Below are 20,466 nucleotides of genomic sequence, written 5' to 3' on the forward strand. Positions count from 1 at the left end.
ACAAACATGTCCAACATTTATGGCATCTGTTCAGTGCTCTGCCCTTTAGCAATACACAGAAGCAGAATGGAATGGTTCATTCCCTCTAGCAGTTTTCCGCTAGACACGTAATAGCTACCTGTTGTTGAGTGTTTTCTGTGTGCTAGGCACTGTGTTGACTTCTTTAGCTCACTGATCCTCTAGTAACCCTGTAAGGTAGGATTTCTTATCCCCGTTTTACAGCTAAGATGATGTAGCCTTGGAGAGGTTTGTAATTTGTCCGAAGTCACACCATTAGGATTGAACTTCAATCATGTACCTCCCAGGTCTGATGACAAAGCTGATATTTTGCTTTAGCACTGTCCCAATACTATCACCACAGAGCGTTTTAGTGGAATATAATGCATCCTATGATAGAACCACGAATGAAATACTAAGATCATCAAGAAGGAAAAGAGAGAGCAATTCTCGATGAATGTCATTTGTCTTGGGTGACTACGCCAGCCCAGAGGGACGCTGCAAACAGAGAAGGAGCGCAGAATAGACAGAACACTTTAAGAGAACACGCTGTCTTCCAAGAGCAGGGCTAAGTTGTTTTTGTTTCAAATAGCTGAGGTTGGGATGTTTTAGCAATGAGTCTTCATCAACAACTGTAACAGCAGTTAGAAATACTTGAAAAAACTCTAATGACTTCTACATCATTTTTGAATTATTAGTTCTTTATATTTTCACCAAGAATCCATTATAAGTAGCTTATACAAATCTGAGGCATGTAGAGAATTGACATTTTTACCAAATTAAAAAGGATTTGAAAAATGATAAGCTATACCCAGTTACTCAGTACTGGGGATATTTTTCCATTTGTGGTAATAATGTAAATTAGTGAAGCTTTTTGAAGAAAAGTAGGTGATGATATTCAGTAAATGTCAATTTTTTCTCACCATTAATTCTACTTCTAGGATCCTGTCCTAAAGAAATATTACCAGATGCTTAGCATTGATGTTTGTTGACAAAAATTTAAAACTTGATTTTTTGATTATATGGGAATGGTTGAACAAATTGTTCCTAACAAAATGAAGTATTGAACAGTTTTTAAAATTATATTTATAAAGAGTATATTTAGTATGTCAATATATTGAGTTTCAAATGTTGTCTCCATGTTTTAACACCAAGGGATATGGCTTTGGGGAACCCATGCATGGGTAGAGAAAAAGGACGGAAAGAAAGTGCACTAAGATATTACCATTGGCTACCTTTGGTGATAAGATGGTGATGGGGAGGATTTTGAGTTTTTCTTTATTCCTACAGTTTTTCCATGATTCTTTCAATGATTCTCTATTATGTCACTGAAGGAGCAAGTGAATTATATCAGTGCTGAAAAATACTGGTTGGGAAAGGTCTGAAGGTCGTGGAGTCTCGCTGCAAGATGACCCTGGTCGGTCTTTGTCCTCTACCTAGGGAGGCATTGATGGGAAATGTTGAGAACTTTATTGCATGAGGGAAAAAAATTTGCCTTCAAAAATTTTAATTGCTTAGTTCATTACTGGCTTGATTTAACTTGATCACTTATATTTACGCTTATTTTCCAAATCCTGTTGTGGTAGGGAATACAAACATCTTTTTCTATGGCATGCATTTATTTTAGTTACTTTTCATTGTATTGCATAATTTAGGATTACTGAGTTTTCCTTGTCTTTCTTATTATCCAAAAACCTGTAAGTCAGTTTTATAAACAGGCCAAGTATATAATATAAACAACTCCTACATAAACTATATTTCCTTTTTTTAAAAAAAAATTATTTGAGAGGCAGAGTTACAGACAGAGAGATCTTCCATCACTCCCCAAGTGGTGGCAACAACCAGAGCTAGGCTGATCTGGAGCAAGGAGCCAGGAGCTGCTTCTTGGTCTCCCATGTGGGTACAGGGGCCCAGGCACCTGGGCCATCTTCCACTGCCTTCCCAAGCCATTAGCAAAGAGCTGGATGGAAAGTGGAGCAACCAGGACTCAAATCAGTGCCCATTTGGGATGCTGGCATCATATGCAGAGGCTTACCCTGTTATGCCAACAGTGCCAGCCTCAAACTATTTTCTTTTGAGAGGCAGAGCTGCAGACAGAGAGGTCTTCCAACTGCTGGTTCACTCTCCAAATGTCCACAATGGCCAGATCTGGGCCGATCTAAAGCCAGGAGCAAGGAGCTTGTTCAGGGTCTCCCACGTGGGTTTAGAGGCCCAAGCACTTGGGCCATCCTCTGCTTTCCCAGGCCGTTAGCAGGAGGCTAGATCAGAAGTAGAGTATGAACCAGCGCCCATATGGGATGCTGGCACCACAGTAGGATGCACAGCACCAGCCCCCCAAACTATATTTTCAGCAACAAAAATCATGACTTGGAAACAATTTACTGCACTGCTTAGAAAATTACTATAAAGAATATTAGCCAAGGCACCCCGGGTTCTAGTCCTGGTTGGGGTGCCGGATTCTGTCCTGGTTGCTCCTCTTCCAGTCTAGCTCTCTGCTGTGACCCGGGAAGGCAGTGGAGGATGGCCCAGGTCCTTGGGCCCTGCACCCGCTTGGGAGACCAGGAAGGAAGCACCTGGCTCCTGGCTTTGGATCGGCACTGCGCACCAGCCGCAACAGCCATTTGCGGAGTGAACCAATGGAAGGAAGACCTTTCTCTCTGTCTCTCACTAACTCTGCCTGTCAAAAAAAAAAAAGAATATTAGCCAAAATAATTTTTAAAGAGGCATTTTAAAAAATATGTGCTACTTCTATTAATCCAAAGAAAGAAAGTCTGGAACTCGTGTTATTTTCATGGAAGAAATGCACATATCAGGCTTTTTTGCTAGTAATTCTTTGGCATTTTAAGGTGAAATCTTTTTTGAATAGGCACTTACTTTGTTTTTGTGATTACTATGTTAAAAGTTATAGTAGGCCGGTGCCGCGGCTCACTAGGCTAATCCTCCGCCTTGCAGTGCCGGCACACCTGGTTCTAGTCCCGGTCGGGGCGCCGGATTCTGTCCCAGTTGCTCCTCTTCCAGGCCAGCCCTCTGCTGTGGCCAGGGAGTGCAGTGGAGGATGGCCCAAGTGCTTGGGCCCTGCACCCCATGGGAGACCAGGAAAAGCACCTGGCTCCTGGCTCCTGCCATCGGATCAGCGCGGTGTGCCGGCTGCGGTGGCTATTGGAGGGTGAACCAACGGCAAAGGAAGACCTTTCTCTCTGTCTCTCTCTCTCACTGTCCACTCTGCCTGTCAAAAAATTAAAAAAAAAAAAGTTATAGTAGACCCATTTTTTAAATTCCCTTTCCAACAACATGGTTATGACATTTTTCTTATAATAACACTTGGCATGCAACTAGTTTGAACTATTTCATTATTTTTCCTTACAGATTTCTAAACAAGAACAGAAGAAAATGGATACATTTGATGGAGGCATGGCTGAAACCTCATCTCGGTACAGTGGTGCTCAGGATAGTGGAATTGGCAGTGACAGTGTTAAAATCAGAATAGTACAAATAGAGCAACACAGTGGGGCCAGTCAGCACCGCATTGCCCGTCCTTCACGCCAGTCATCAATTGTAAAAAATCTAAATTTTATTCCCTTTGACATATTTATTACTGCAAGTCGAATCTCACTAATGACCTATTCCTGTACCGCATTACCCAAACCGAAATCACCAGAACAGAAGGATGATGAAAAAACAGACAAGAGTTCATCAGATCTCCCAGAAGTTGATTCCAAAGTTATGAAGCCCAGCCAGGCATGTATTTCCACCGTGACAGCAGAAGATCTCTTGAGCAGCAGCATATCTTTTCCATCAGGGAAAAAAATAGGTATCCTCTCTCTGGAAAGTCTGCACGCATCCACAAGGTCATCTGCTAGACAGGCGCTTGGTATCACTATCGTCCGGCAGCCTGGTCGAAGAGGAACCGGTGACTTAGAGCTAGAACCTTTCCTGTACTTCGTTGTGTCCCAGCCTTCCTTGCTTCTGAGTTGTCACCACAGAAAGCAGCGAGTGGAAATATCTATTTTTGATGCTGTCCTTAAAGGGGTAGCCTCTGATTACAAATGCACGGGTAAGTGACTTCAGACTCACTGCAGTGCTAGTCATTACCGCTACATCATAAGTTTTATTCTCATAGTTCCAGAATTGATCAAGCATGAGACAGCTGGCAGACCAGACAAGATTTCTTTCTCTACAGAATATGTAAAGTTCATGTTCCATGGTTTAAGTAAGTTTTTGGATTGTGTTGGGATGTATTTAGCCTGAGTGTTTTCACCGTGCTACTGAATATTCATTTTTGTTTAGGAGCTGAATGAAACAGGGACTCTCTTGGCTCTAGAGAAGCTCAACAATTTGCATTGTGTGGGAAGCATAACCTTTTTCATATAACGATCCAGAGGTATGCTTTCCAAGTTAGTGCCACTGTTCAGAAACAAAATGGTGGACTGTACATGATGTGCATTGTTTTGGTGGTCTTTTGATTCAGTCATCTTGCTGCAGCAGCATGAAATAAGTAATTAATAAGTTCTATTAATAAATTAAGATGATTTTAAGATTTTTTTATTATAAACACTTTTATTTAGTGAATATAATTTTCCAAAGTAGTTTATGGATTATAATGGCTTTTCCCCCCCATCACTTCCCTCCCACTCGCAACCCTCCCATCTCCTGCAGATTTTAAGATTTTTGTACATCTGCAATGAAGCTGTTTATTAATAGTGTTGGCTAGGTGGCTCTGGCTCTCCCCTCCATACCTTCCCTAGAACTAGATTATACCGCAATCCTTTACTATAATATTTATATAGAACTTTTGAAGCTTCATGCCTGTTGAGACTGGGGAAGTAAGCAGAACTTCAAATTTGAGACCATCTGTTAAGTAACAAGGGCCAATGGCAGGAGGATCAAAGAAGGTATGAGAGACCTTTTTCCTGAGTTGGTGAAGACTAGATGATTTGGCTACAAAGACTGGAGATGGTAGTTGCGTCAACTAAGACTCAGTTTTGGATAAGGATCCTAGCCACAGGCCCAGGTATAGTTCAAGCATTTTATTACTATCAGGCGGTCCCATTTAGGAGCTGGAAGCCATCAGTGAAGCATTGGAGAATTGGTCTAACTGGGAAGTCTGGGTGCTTCATTCTGAGCTTCAAGGTGAACGTTTTACACAGTAGGAACCTGGAGAGTAGATGGCAGATATAGTGATCAGTGTTCAGCTCAAAGAAGTGGGAAACTCTAGGCTCTTGCCAAGGTGTAATACAAGTCTCCTGCTTTAGAATGCGGTAGTAGACCATACTGCTGACTGGCCATCCAGTAGTGTGCTGGAGCTGGCTGGCACTTAACTGGCTCAGAAGGCTTTAAGGAGCTTTGTAAGACTGTAGTTAAACTACTGGTGGCTTAAATGGACCATGGTGAGAGTATTTACACCACATATGCTGTAAATGCCCTCAATCATCTCTCCCATTGTGAGAGCATGTTGTTAAGCATTGACCAGCAACCCCTGCCACCCTTCATCAAACTGCACTCACTCACTGAGTCCTATAACATAACAGACACTTCAAGGATACTGGAGATGGGGTGGTGCTGAGCTAATAGAACGCTCCATTATGTCATTCAAGGACTCATGCCCACATACCTGTTGGAAATCTGCCTACCTGTTTTGACAGGATGCAAGGTTTGAAAAATTCATCTTAATTCTTAAGTCCTAAATCTTAATTAGGTTCACTCAGCTGAAGTTGCTCTATGGGTGGATGGCTTCAATGACCCTTGCTGGGAGATGATAGAAAAGGCAGAGGAAAGGAGGGGAAGGGGCCTCATATGAACAGGTCAGCTATGACCTGTGCCTTTATAGATGTATAGTGATCACTGTCTGCTTTAAATGCCTTGCCTCATTTCATCCTATTAACGAATCTATAGGGAATGTTACAGTCTGTATTAGAGATAGGGAACCTGGGAACCTAAGCTTAGAGAAGTAACTTGCCCAAGGCCACAGTCCTAGCAATAAACAAAGCTTTTTTTTGGAATGGAGAGAAAGGTGAATCCATATTTCTGGCATGTGTATGGTCCCTCTGTAAGTTTTATTTGGTGAATTTGTATAACTTAAATGTGTTCATCATGTGACTACATAGTGCAGCCTCTCTCGATAGTATGGCAAATCTGGGTTTGTCACTTATGAGATGAATATTAATTTCATAGTGTTGAGAAAATGAAGAGATGACTCATGAATAATTCTGAAGTACTTAATATTGAGCCTAGCAACTAGTAGGCCATCATAAATGTTTGCTGTTATTGCTTTAGCTGTTATTATATAATAGATTACCAAACTAGTAAGCAGAAGTTAGGATTTCATTACTGGCCTTCCCTTTAATTGGCAAAGTGATCTCGGCCATGTAGTTCTACTTTTTAATGTTTCTGTTTCCTTATTTATAAAATGTGATGATTATAATAAATATCAACAAGGTCCATTTCAGCTCTAAAGCTTTATTATATAATTCAGAATTAATCTCCCACCCTTACCTTTCCAAAAATATTTAGAGTTACTGCTTTGGCCTCAGGGAATTGACATCTATAAACCACCACCATACCAGGTTAAAATTTATTTTGAGGGCCGGCGCCACGACTCACTAGGCTAATCTTCCGCCTGCAGTGCCGGCACCCCGGATTCTGTCCTGGTTGCTCCTCTTCCAGTCCAGCTCTCTCCTGTGGCCCGGGAAGGCAGTGGAGGATGGCCCAAGTGGCCCAAGTGCTTGGGCCCTGCACCCGCATGGGAGACCAGGAGGAAGCATCTGGCTCTTGGCTTCGGATCGGCGCAGCACACCCACCGGCTGTAGTGGCCATTTTGGGGGTGAACCAACGGAAAAGGAAGACCTTTCTCTCTGTCTCTGTCTCTCTCTCTCTCTGTCTGTCTCTCTCTCTCTCTCACTCTCTCTCACTGTCTAACTCTGCCTGTCAACAAAAAATTTATTTTGAAAATGCAGATTTTCTTTGATACTTCAGTGGAGCATTGAGGGGAAAGGGCTTCATGAACAGCTATAACCTCTTTCCAGATGTGACTTTATAGCCATGTGCTCGATGTGTAGATATGTAGTGATCACAGAAGACATTATTCAGTGTTTAAGTACGTAAATGCTATCAAATTTAATAAAACTTAGTTATCAAAGACTGATTGAAATTGTCCAAATCCCAATATCAGTTGGTTATCCAGAAACACTTTGTATAGCACTCTGCATCCTGGGAAAAGCACTGTTCCATGTCCAGTAGTCTTTGGAAGCCCTGAGAGAGTAATATTATTGAAGAAGAAAAAATAGGGGGTGGCACTGTGGCATAGCAGGTTAAGCTGCCACCTGTATGACTGCATCCTCTACAAGCACCAGTTTAAGATCCAGCTGCTACATTTCCAATCCAGCTGCCTTCTAATGCACCTGGGAAAGTCATGTGGAGACTTGAATGAAGCTCCTAACTCCTGGCTTTGGCCTGGGCCAGCACTGGCCATTGTGGCCATCTAGAAAGGTAACCAGTAGATAGCAGATCGATCTCTCTCTCGCTCGCTCTCTCTCTCTCTCTCTCTCTCTCTGTTAACTCTTTCAAATAAATAAATACATCTTTAAAAGAGAGAGAAATTTGAATGACTATGATGTTAACATTCGTGAAAGGAGAGGAAGTGGTAAGGTGGAGGTGGCTAGCCCCATTTCTGAATTCTAAAGAGAAGGTGTCATTGTGGTATCTTTTAATTGAAAAGACAGAAGCATCACTGTGAAGCTAACTTTCTGAAAAGGGTCAAGGAAAAGATAAAGTCATCATAGTTTTAAAATGAAATAAGTAAAATAGTATGTCTGTCTATACTGTTGGCCCATGCCCTCTGGTGCTCTATAAGGTAACTCAAGTGGCAGCCAGGCAGTAGCCATTCTAGCACATCTCAAAATGTGTATCTCAATGATTACCTCTTCTCAATTTTGTAACATGCCTGATTGTGTTACAGAGATCAGAGACATTGGGTGTTTTTCTTAGAGCACAACATTATTTAATTGTTAAAAAAAAGTCCAGCACAATTTAGCTTATAATTATTTATTTTCTATGTAAAGTATAAACCATTATTACATGTGCTCATGTGACTCTATATGAAAATCATGTGCAACAAAAACATGTCAAAGATTTCTTTTACCTTATTAACTAATGACTAATTCATTTTACTAATATGTGAGATTTTTACAACAGGTTTTGTATACAAGCAGCCTGGTCATCTCAAATATTTGATTCTAGAATGCATTATTCATTACATGAACATTGACTTTTTTATTCTAAAAGCATAGCTCTGAGTGAGTCTAGAGGGATGGAAAATCTTTGACTTTAATTATGAATATTTGGTTTCATTTGACATAGTCATGAGACTGTAATAAAGACCCTGACAGCAAATGCTAAAGATCCTTTGAACAGTATAGGAGTATGGTATGTACCTCAAGGTCACCATTAAATTAATCAGTGTAATCTTGATTTTTTTAATGTGTTTATTTATTTGAAAGGCAGAGTTACAGAGAAAGGGAAGGACACAGAGAGAGAAATCATTCTTCCATCTGTTGGTTCACTCCCAAAATGACCACAACAGCTGGAGCTGGGCCAAGCTGAACCCAGGAGCCTGAAACTACACCCAGGTCTCTGGTGTGGGTAGCAGGGGTCCAAGTACTTGGGGCATCTTCTGCTGCTTTCCCAGGCACATTAGCAGGAAGCCGGATTGGAAGTGGAACATCCAGGACTTGAACCAGCACTCATACCAGAAGCCAGTGTCGCAGGCAGCAGGTTAAACCATTGTGATACAACACCGAACCATATCAATGTGGTTTTTAAAGTTATATTTTCGTCCTGTCTTGTATAATCACCTGACTTAATATTTTAGAATGCATGAACCTCTGATTTCTATTAAGCTTCCATTCCTACAGTCATGTATTGGGAGAAGTCATTCATTTGTTCCATTTCAACACCTTTTGTTTATCAAACTGGCACAAAATGCTGAGGAACCAGTAATAAATAAGACACAATTTCTGCCTCAGGCACCTTGTTTCATTTAATAACCACACTCGCTGTGATGCATGATGAAAGTTTCGCAGACTATAATCCTCCTGACATGGAGGGCTGTGAAACACTTAAATGGCTTAAGTCAGAGCTGTAACCTCTACATCCGGAGAAGCAATTTACAGAGGCTAATATCAGCTGTGTGGGATAGTCTAAGGAAAACTGCTTGGTACAGAGAACTGTTCTTTAAATTTAATTATTTTTTATTAGTAGTAGAGTCAGCTCTACCCACAATTTAGAATATTTTTTAATATTCTGTTTAATTGATTTGCTATTTGGCTTTTTTTCCTTTAATATGTTTTAATGGTTGCCCTGAGGTTTTCAGTATTTATGCCAGTTCTATCCTAGTCTACTTGGAGGTAATATTTTAGCATTTTTAAAAAAGTAGAAGCCTTACAATCATACAGATTTCTTTATCACCCATTTATAACTTTTACTGTATGTATTGCTTCTGATTATGTTGAAAACCCGACAGGAAGACTGTCTCAGGAATGCTACATATTTTTAAAAGCCGAATACTGGAAAGTAGTCTTACATTCCCAGGTATCACCCTGCCCAGTGCTTTTCCTGCAGTCCTAGCATACAGCTTCCCGCTGGTACATTTCCTTCTGCAGGAAGAGGTGTCTTCTGCATTTCTCTCAGAGCAGGACTGCTTGCAGTGGATTTCCGTACTCCTCCTTCACCCGCAGGTGTCATTTCTCTGTCATTCCTTAAGGATATTTTGTTGGGTTTTCATTTCTTTCAGTGCTACAGGGGTAGCATTCCACATTCTCTCTGTAGCTTCTATCAAGAAATTCATGTCTGTGGCCATTGCTGTTCCCATATATGTAATGTCTTGTTTACCCATTTTCAAGATTTTTAAAAAATATTTGGCTTTCTTTAGGTTGATTGTGAGGTACCTGGATTTGTTTTATTTGAATTTATTCAGTCTGGGGTTCTCGGAACTTCTTGATTCTGTAAATTTGTGGGGGTTTTCCCCACTAAATTTGGGCAGTGTTTTGTCCATTATTTGTTAAAATATTTTTCTACACCAATCTTTTTCTTGTCTCCGTCTGTAACTCCTATGTTAAGCTTTTTAATATTGTCCTACAGATCCTTGAAACTCTTTTAATTTTTTTCTTTTTTTCCTTCTCATTTACAAATTGGATGATTTCTATAGAATTTTTTTGGCTCTAAAATTTCCATTTGGTTGTTTTTTGTACTGTTTCTCTGTTTACAACTTCTGTATTTTCATTCAAGTGTATTTACTTTTACCTCATGAAATAGAGTTTAACAGCTTCTTAGAGTCTTACATATTTACATCACTACTATCCTAGCACAGCCATCACATCCCTCTCTCACCCCCAGCACGGCTGCATGCACACTCACCACACAAATACACACTGGCCACACTCTCATGCAGAGTCAGGAGATATAAAAGAAAAGGCAAGATTTCCTCCACACTCTTGAAACCACAATTCCCTTGGTTTCTGTTGGATTTTCAACTGTGTCCTTCCTGTCACTCTCCACTACAACTTAGAGTTCACTCTCAAGTCAAAGTTAGAGAAAAGCAAAAGTAAATCTGGGAAACTTACCACTGTATGAATCATAGGCACATGTTTGCATTGTTTTCTCACTTTTCAGAATGGTATTTATTACTTTCTAAAATGTTTTAAAATTTATTTTCATTTTATTTCAAAGGCAGAGTGATGGACCCAGAGAGATCTGCCACACACTGGTTCGCTCCCTAAATGCCTGCAGCAACCAGGACTGGGCTAGGGTTAAGCTAGGAACCCAGAGCTCAGTACAAGTGTCCTGTATGCAACCCAGGTTCTTGACCCATTATCTTCTGCCTGCCAGGATGTGTTTTACCAGGAAGCTGGATCAGTAGTTGAGGAGCTGGAACTCAAACCAGGCATCCCAAAATAGGATGCAGGAGTCCCAAGTGGAGACTTAATCACTGGGCCAAATGCCCACCCCATATTTACTTGCTTTTCATAAGGTTTTTAATTGCATGCAACATGAGCATTAGGTTGCAGTGAGCTTACTCCATTTTGGTTGACACCAGAAATTCTGAAATTTTAAAATAATATTTTCTAGTCCATTAACCAGAAACTGATTTTCTGAGAAACTTTAATATAGGATTTCCTGCAACAGTGATTCTCTTACCTCTGTGAGTTACAGTTCAGTTAAATATATTATAATGAATAATTACTATTTCCAGGGAGTTGTCAGCATTAGCTGGATTCTTCCCTTGTCACCAGTAAGCAAAGAATACACTCAAAATACTCAAAGGACAGCAGTGGTGTTCTGGGCTTTCCTTTCATATATTATAAGATCAAGTTAGAAGAGGAAAAGCTGTGAAATTCATTGCTCCTCTTGTCAGCCTGCCTGCCTTTCCCAGAACATGACTGATACATACATATTTAAAATTTTGAAATATAAAGGTAGAGTTGAATATATGCAGGGGCTTCAAAAAGTTCATGGAAAGATGGAGTTAAATGACAACGTGAGGCAGGCATTCAGATTGAATAATAAGATGCTGCTTGAGACACAAACATCCCAAAACAGAGTGCCTGGGTTTGAATCCAGATTCCAGCTTCTTGCTAACATGCACCCTGGGAGGCAGCAGGTGATGACTCAAATAGTTGGGCAGCCTATGAGCAAGTCTATAGGTGCTCTCTGCCTGCCTGCCTGCCTGCCTGCCTTTCTCTCTTTACCTTTCAAATTAAAAAAAAAAAAAAAAAAGATAATGCAAAACTTTTGTGAACTTTTTGAAGCCCCCAGTAAGTGCATTTTATATGTACATATATTTAAAACCTAAATTCTGTAAGATGGTAATCACAGCAGATTTTAAATTAAATCTAGATCCATGCCTACATTGTTGTAGCAAACTAAAATAAAAGTGATGACAATTACTGATGATTTATAAAGTATCACTAATAAAGTATAATCCCTGATCTGCCAACCTAGTTATCCCAAATTACTCCAGCTATATCTGAAAAAATTTACATGCATAGAATTTAAAAAGTTTTCACCTAAATTTATTTTTAAATTCTGTTTTATATGAGCTTTTTGAAGGACCCTCATATATGCCCCATGTTTTACCTCAAGTTTAAGTGCTAACAGATCAAAGACTGAGTTAGCTGGAATTTCTTTTTAGACTGTTAATATTAATAGTGTACTTCACAAAATTTTCCATGTAGTTCAAGTAGATAATACATTTGTAGGTTAGCAGATTTCTTAAAATATTATAATAATATGGAAGTAGTCTTTCCCATGCCCTTCCCACCTGGAGCAACCTCTAACAGCAGTGAGGTCTTCTGCCAACACCTTTATCTGTAGCAGCTGTATTATTGGCAATGCTCATTTAAATAAAGATGTATGTACTTGTTTGTAACATAATCGTATTAGCTGTGTTTATAAATATTTAAGAATTGGTATTTGTTTTGCTTGAGGTAATGGAGTCCAGATTTGAAATTGCCTCATATCTGGACTGTGCAGCCCAAGGCAGCCTCAAAATGTCATTTTTCTTCGCATTTGTTTGGGGCCTTGTTTGTTTTTGAGGAAATTACTGTGCCATCTGGTCAATTGTGAAGGAGTCAAACCCTTCGCAGGGAACTTCAGTAACTCTGGTACTTCTTAGTACACAGTCCAGTATCTTATTATTCATCATGTGTGCTAGGACCTCACAGCAAAACCAGTTGAAAACAATTGCTCTGTCCTCCTGCAGCCTCTTTACCTGACTGTAGTTATTCAAGCATTCAGCTAGACTAAAACATAGAAGTCACATTTACTAGAATGAGTCCTACTGAAAAAGCATATCATAATAACACACTTTTCTGCAAGAGGTGTGATAATCCTGGTATGGCACACTTCATGCATTTTGAAGTTTTATAAATGCTTTAAATATGGCTTAAGGTCCAATTAAGAGAAAAACAGAATGGAGTCCTATGAGGTCTTTAGATTGGGAGTTGATCAGTCCTCAGTTCTAATACCAGTTCTGCTACTTCCAGCTGAGTGACCGTGGGTCACATTATTTAACCTTCCTAAGCCTCAATTTCCTCATCCATAATATGCTACCTCCTGGGATTGTTATGAGGATTAAATGATGTATATGAAGTGCTCAGTTAAGTGAGTGTACAAGACTCAATGAGTGTTAATATTGTTTTAATGTTGTCAATATCTTCAAGTCTGGTTAAAATAGTGATTTAATTAGGCAGAAGAATCACATCGCATCAGTGTAATTATAGCTGTTGTGTAGTTTGAAAAATTCCAATAGCAGTAACTGGCTTTTTTTACCCTTTCATGAGTAGGACTGTAAAAAATGTGCCAAAGACATATGAGTAAACCAACTGTTGGAAAATCATAAACTGGCTTCTTACACCTCATAAATCATATCTTGATTTCATTTAGTTATTGTGACTTTAAGAAAAAGGATTGAATTACATGTCTCTTTAGAATTAAAGGTTTTGTTAATGTTCCTGGAAAGACTTAGAATTAACCTGTGACTTCAATGTCATAATGATCACAACTTGAACATTTATCTGAAAATTTAACTGCTGGTAACATTTCTTTCTGGCCCATAATGTGTAATGAAATTATTACTTTGACAGGAGTCAGCAAGTAAGTAGATCTCTTAAACGAGAGGCACCTACTGCCTCACTCAAGGAGAAAGGCGCTGAGAAGTTTAAATAAAAAATGACCCAGCCAGTGGGGGTGGAATTAATGTTATATGGGGAAGGATATTGGAGCAGAAATTGTAAAGCTTGGCTTTTAGTCATTCTTTGCAGATAACTAAATTTCTTGATGCTTTAGTTTCCTTATCTCTAAAATGGATATAATGATATCTGTTCTTTGTACATTAATGGGTCAACTCAAGCTCCAAATGAAATATTTTTGAAATGCCATTGATATATGAAAAATATTTTAACTATAATTTGGGACTTCTGCAATTTCTAGCAGTAGAAGGGAGTACCTAATGAGTACCTAATGATCTTTGTTTTTGGATATGGTATTCCAGACTTAGAAACACCCATTTTAATGATCAACATTTACTTGAAAACGGGAGGAATCATTTAAAAGCACTAAAATGGCTTTAATAGTACAGAACCCAGACTTTGCTTAGAGCAGAGAAGAGGTTTCCAGCAGGGATTGAGTCAGTTTTCCTTGGCTACATGACCATGCTTTCAACTGGACAACACTCTGTGTTTACTTGAACTTGATTTTGATCAAATGTTGTCCTGTAAAATATATGAACCTGACACTAGAATTTGACATTCAAGCAACAAATACGAAAGAGTTTTAAAAAACTGCAGAAAGGGACAGAAAATATATTAAAAGGAATTCATTGATTTGCTAAATCATGGGACTGATATTGTGGAGCAGGGGATTAAGCCACCACCTGTAATGCCAGTATCCCATATGAGTGCAGGTTTGAGTCCCAGCTGCTCCACTTCCTATCCAGCTTCCCGCTAATGAACCTGGGAAAGCAGAAGAAGGTAGCTTAAGCATCTGGGCCCCTGCCATGTATGTGGAAGACCCTGATGGAATTCTAGGCTCTTGGCTTTTGCCTTGCCCGGCCCTCGCTGTTGCAATCATTTGGGAGAGTGAAACGGTGAACTCTGCCTTTCAAATAAAGACAGAGAGAAAGAAGATATGTCTTTCTTGCAACATATGGAAAACTTAGTTCTAAGATTAAGAGCCATCAGACACTGAAGGTCAAACATCCCAATAGCCGCTTTTTTTTTTTTTGAAAGATTATATATTATTTATTTGAGAGGCAGAGTTACAAACAGAGAGTGGGAGAGACAGAGAGGTCTTTCATCTGCTAATTCACTCCCCAAATGGTTGCCATGGCCAGAGCTGGGCTGATCCAAAACCAGGAGCCAGGAGCTTCCTCCAGGCCTCCCATGCAGGTGCAGGGGCCCAAGCACTTGGGTCATCTTCTGTGGCTTTCCCAGGCCAACAACAGGGAGCTGGATTGGAAGTGGAGCAGCTGGAACTTGAACCGGTGCCTATATGGGATGCCAGCACTGCAGGCGGAGTCTTAAACCTACTAAGCCACAATGCTGGCTCCCCCAATAGCCACTTCTAGTCCCTTCCTCTTCCTGTTCCTATGGGCTGCAGACCTGGGGTTTTAAACCGGAGAATTCCCTCTTGCTCTTCCCATATCTTATGATATACAGAGTATGCGTAATACAGGGCATGAGGAAAAATATCCATAGAATTGGCTAGCTGTCCTGGTATCCACAAGGAGATGGTGGCACTTACCTCACATCTGAAGTGGTTTGGGATTGGTTTGTTGGTTGTTTTGCTGTACTGACATTAAATTGTTACGATGTTTGATGGATGTGAATTCCTTCACACTTTAATATTCTGTCATTGTAGTGGCCTTGTGGGCTACATTTGTAACTTGAGTTTACATTAAAAAAAGAATAAATGTAATGTCATTTAAATGGCATATCATAAGTATTTTGAACAAACGGAGGGAGGACCTTTCTCTCTGTCTCTCTCACTAACTCTGCCTGTAAAAAAAAAAAAAAAAAATCAGTAAGCTTCACCTTTTACATGTCCAGTGGCCAAGAAATGACTGCTCCCATGGTGACTTCTCATTGCATGGGGTTGTCTTTCAGGCCACCAAGCATAGCCAAAACCACGCTTTTAACCAATGGCTGTTGGGAGCTTTAGCATCCATTTCATAGAGGGAGACAAAGGGATTGGTCTTCCCAATGATTTCCTTTAAATTCTCTACAATTTGTTGTGGTTTTTTTTTAACGTTTATTTATTTACTTATTTGAAAGGCAGAGAGAGGGAGAGATAGAGAGAGATCTTCATGTGCTAATTCACTCCCCAAATAGCTGCAATGTTTGGCGCTGGGCCAATACGAAGCCAGGAACTTCTTCCATGTCTCTCACCTTGGTGCTGGAGTCCAAGCACTTGGGCCATCTTCTGCCTTCCCAGGCACATTAGCAGGGAGCTGGATTGGAAGTGAAGCAGCCTGGACTCTTAACTGGCACCTGTATGTGATGCCAGTTCCACAAGCAGAAGCTTTACCAGCTATGCCACAGCACCGACATCCAGTTTCTGTTGTTAAAACATCTGCTCTGTTGTTGGATGGGCCTAGAAGGATTAAGCTAAAACACCATCAAGGAATATCTTGTTCCAAGGAACTATGAGAAGGAAGGGAGAGTAGAGAACCTCCTAAGTGCTCAGCTGGTACACTAATTCTTCTTAAGGTATTTTCTTCCCCTTCTAGTCTGGCTAGCTGTGAACACTGCTTGCTTTTCCTGAAAAAAGAAATCTCTGTAAACTTGAAACCTTGATGCGCTGACGATAGTTATTTGTAAATTAGATGTCTTTTTGACATCTCAGTTCAGTATCTTCTTTATGTAAAGGTTGAAATACTCAGATGACTTTGGAAAAGGAGTCACTACTCTAAGGTCTGGTTTAGAAAACAGAAAGTAGTCTGTTTTTCCTTGTGGATTATTTACTTCCTTGATCCATATGTAGGCCAAAGACTTATAAGGGATGAGAAAGGAGGTAAGAATATCATTTTGATAGTTACCAGAACCAAAATCAAAGACTATTGTCAGAACTGCAGTTTATTTTTTTTTTGCCAGTTACTAATAGAGAAATAAAATAATCTGCCTATTTTGTTAAGTCTCAAAAATCATGCTTGTTTTTAAAATTAAATATAAATAAGCTTAGCAGTTTTTAAGATCAAAATTGTATGTAATTACTATTAATGAACAAAGTTTTCTTTAACTTTTATAATCCTCTATTTTTAGATAGGAAATAAACTTTAAAAGTATTAAACAAAAACTAGGACAAGCAGATATGTGATTGACATACCATACACACAGGCTCATTTTGTTTACAGTTTGGCTATAAGAAGCAACATAGTGACTGTTTATTGAAGTTCTACCATAATGAGTCCATTACAAATATATATATACATATATATATATAATCTAATAAATATCCTCCTCAATAGTACTACAAATTGTGTTTATTTTCTCCATTTTGGAAACAAACTCTGGATATTCATGAAGTCATATTTACCCGGTTAAAGGGATTAGGATATACAACCAGATCTGAGAACCTCCAAAAATCAGTGTTCCATTAGCCCACACTCTTCCAGTTATAAACTCTGATGCAGAGCAGTATGTGAGAAAGTGCAGAGAAAGCCCTGCTCCTGGATCAGGGACAGACTTCTTCACGAACCTCTTCTATAGGACAGGATTCTGTTGTCTTCCAGCTTCCCCTCCAAAATTCACCAGAAGTCCCCTCAGTAATGTTTCATGATATGAGAGCCCCATGTACATCGGGCCAAAGAGGAATCTGTCTCCCTATGTGGCCATAAATGTGCCTTGTTTCTATGGCACACTAAGACTGGCCTGGGCTCATTAACTGTGGTAGACTAGAGTCTGCTTGTAACCCCTAATAACAGTTCACTGAAACTTCATGAAAACATGAATAAAACATATAACCTGTTATTTCTCTTTTAAAAAATCACAGTACATCGATCTTCTGGACGTTCTGGAACTCATAAAATGGAGACAGAAGTAAATCTTCAGGCTGTTTGCAGTGCTACATCACACAAGCATTAGTTTTATTATGCTTCTGAGGAGCTGGTGATGTTTCTGTCTTATGCTGATATCAGAAAGAAAATTCAGCGTAATTTTATTTGACACCAAAGCAGGAGGTTACTGAAATGTGAATCTACAGTAATAGTAATTTAGGAAAAAGATTAGTTTTAATTACATTAAAGCCAATGCTGAACCACTCCATTGCAGGCAGCCCCTTAACCCACTGTGCCACAATGCCTGCCTGAGAGTTGGTGATACTGAGCAAGGCCGTGGTGCTCAGGATTGAAAGCAGCAACAGCATCCAACTAATACAGCAAGCATCTAATACCTGGAGTAGGCTGACAGTTTAATTTCTTGCTGAAGAAAGCATGATTAAAATGAGGAGCACTAAAACCCAGTTGATCAAAAGTTTATTTAAGGGGGCTGGCATTGTGGCATAGCAGGTTAAGCCAGTTCCTACATTGCCAACATCCCATATAAACACTGGTTTGAGTCCTGACTGTTGCACTTCTGATCCAGCTCCCTGCTAATGTGCCTGGGAAAGCAGTGAAAGATAGCCCAAGTTCTTGGGCTCCTGCACCTACATGGGAGACCCACGTGGTTTATGACTCCTGGCTTTGGCCTGGCCCTACCTCAGCTGTTGAGGCCGTTTGGGGAGTCAGCCAGCAGCTGGAAAATCAGTCTTTGTGTGTATGTGGTCCATGTACCCTCATCCCTGTTTCACTCTGTATTTCAAACAAATAAATACATCTTTTTAAAAAAAGTTTCTAATTTTTTAAATCCCCGATTTAATTAGTTAGACTTTGTCCAGTAGCACAAGAACTTTCCACCATAGGGAAATTTAGTTTCCTTGACAGTGCTTCGTATTTAATGTACTATCCATGTCCATAGAAGTTGAAAACCTAGGGAATCCTAAGGAAATCAAGTCAAGGGAATGAAAACATTAGTGTGGCTATAGTTACTTGGGTATCCTACAACAAAAAATTTTGCATGGGGACTTCCAAGGAAAATAACCATTGGACTGACTTTCTCTCGGCCATTCCTTAACCAGTCCATTTCTGGAGGTGCTATTAAGCTAGGCGAAGTAAAGGGAGGCACAGATTATCAATTCCATTGTAAACCGGTGGTTGACAGAAGTAACTGTTTAGAGAAGAAAGGGAAAGAGTAAGGAGAAAAATGATGCTGGTAGAGTCTCACTCTAGTCACTTTTATAATACATATTTAGCTTTGAAGTAAACAGATCTTTATGGTGCTTGGCTTTTAAAATTCAGAGTTCTTTTTTCACACTGTAAAGACTATTGAAATGATTTGTATCTGTTGGATAGCCTGTAGAAGTAGTCAGTGTAAAAGTAATTGCACTCTATTATATATTCGGTGTCCCATAAATCTTAAAATGAAATAGTCCTTACTGAAATCTGTGGGAAAATGTTTTCTTTAGGACCTTAGTAAAAATTCACCTGTATTATGAAAAAAAAAATACCCTGTAAGAGTAGAACAAAGCAGAAAATAATAAAACCTTTAAAAATTGTAGCATTTAGCTGTTCCGTGTGAGCATTGAAAACAAACGTTCTGATAAGTAGAAGATTGCAGGGTTTCATTTTGAGTTGGCTGGACTGAATCGTGTTGTTGGTTATGTAATTCAAATGGGTAGCAAAGATAGACTTTGTGAATGTTTGCTATGGATTAAAACAAAAAAGTGAGCAGCACTTCAAAAGGCCACATTTATCAGATTCAGGAAGCCCTCCGAAGCAGTTAAGTGAAGTTAAGGTTTTTCTGCAGAAGAACAGAATAATCTACAAACACAAAGAATAGAGTCTTGATGGAGTGTTTTTGAAAGCCGTAACTTTTTATTCATCTGGGAAATGAGTTAAAGCTTCCGAATCTCCACTTTAGCTATTCGTTGCAACATGGTATGAGGAAGTGAAGCCTAGATCAACTCAGAAGAAAAACAATTGTAATAACTTTGTCAATACCAGTGTCTTGTTTCAGTGAGTTCTATCTCAAGTTGCAAAAGATTTACGGCTGTGAGCAATTTGTCTGTTTGGACCCACTTCCCAGCTTCTGTGTCTCTTCATAAGATAGAACTTTGTCCTGTTTCCTAGACTTTGGGACAACAGTATAAACGTGATCATTAACAAAAGTAACAATGTATTCCTTTTGAGAGCTATTGTAATTGCATAAGTGAGTGTTTACTAAGTATGGAGAAGTGTGAAAGTTTCTAATATGAAACAGTAGTCTGTTTGTCACTCCATTTATACATGTGTTTTTACAGGCTCTTTTAATCTTAGTTTATCTGGTCTTTTCCCAAGTATAGAGACCTTAAGGAATGTGTAATATGAATCCTGTTTTTGAGACTTGATGATGGAACTTAGGAGAAGTTCAGCTGAGAGAAAGTCTAGAAGTCAAGCCACTGATCATCTCACCTTCAGAGCATAAGAGACTTAACTGGTTACTTTTGAACTTGAGCCATATCTTTAGGACTCTGACATATCTATCCTTCTGCTACTAGTACTGCTGCTTCATCTAACCACAAAGACTAACGGCATATTCAGAGTTGAAATTTTAGTCAAAATGAAAGAGAAGCCATTAGCCGTATCATACGTGTAATGTTCCTCAACCATGAAACCTGTATTGTTCTGGATATCCCTAATTTAAATCACTCTATTTTATCAACCCTCTAAATTCAGGAGTACTTTTAAAACCAGTTGGCCTAACATTTTGTTGAAAATAAAATGGAAATTTTGGCTTCTTTGGATAGAACAACTTTTATAGTTGTTATAATTTTAATTCTTAATTCCTATTCTGTTTCCTATTAGTGTCAGTTGGTTTATTTTATCTCCTATTAAATCATCTCCCC

General features: G+C 39.3%; 1 protein-coding gene across 21 annotated transcripts in view; it reads left to right on the forward strand.

The window, feature by feature from the left end:
* The window catches only part of VPS13B (vacuolar protein sorting 13 homolog B), a 779,033-nt gene that overhangs the window by 539,723 nt on the left and 218,844 nt on the right, over positions 1-20,466 (forward strand). For all 21 annotated transcript variants that reach the window (XM_089336373.1, XM_089336374.1, XM_051844658.3 and 18 more), the window contains one exon: positions 3,364-4,051. In XM_089336373.1, coding sequence (XP_089192499.1) covers positions 3,364-4,051 — 688 coding nt within the window. The remainder of the gene's footprint in view (positions 1-3,363; positions 4,052-20,466) is intronic.

This window comes from Oryctolagus cuniculus, chromosome 6 (genome assembly GCF_051225735.1).
Source record: "Oryctolagus cuniculus isolate XC-2025 breed Fujian yellow rabbit chromosome 6, ASM5122573v1, whole genome shotgun sequence".
In the NCBI taxonomy this organism is placed as follows: Eukaryota; Metazoa; Chordata; class Mammalia; order Lagomorpha; family Leporidae; genus Oryctolagus; species Oryctolagus cuniculus.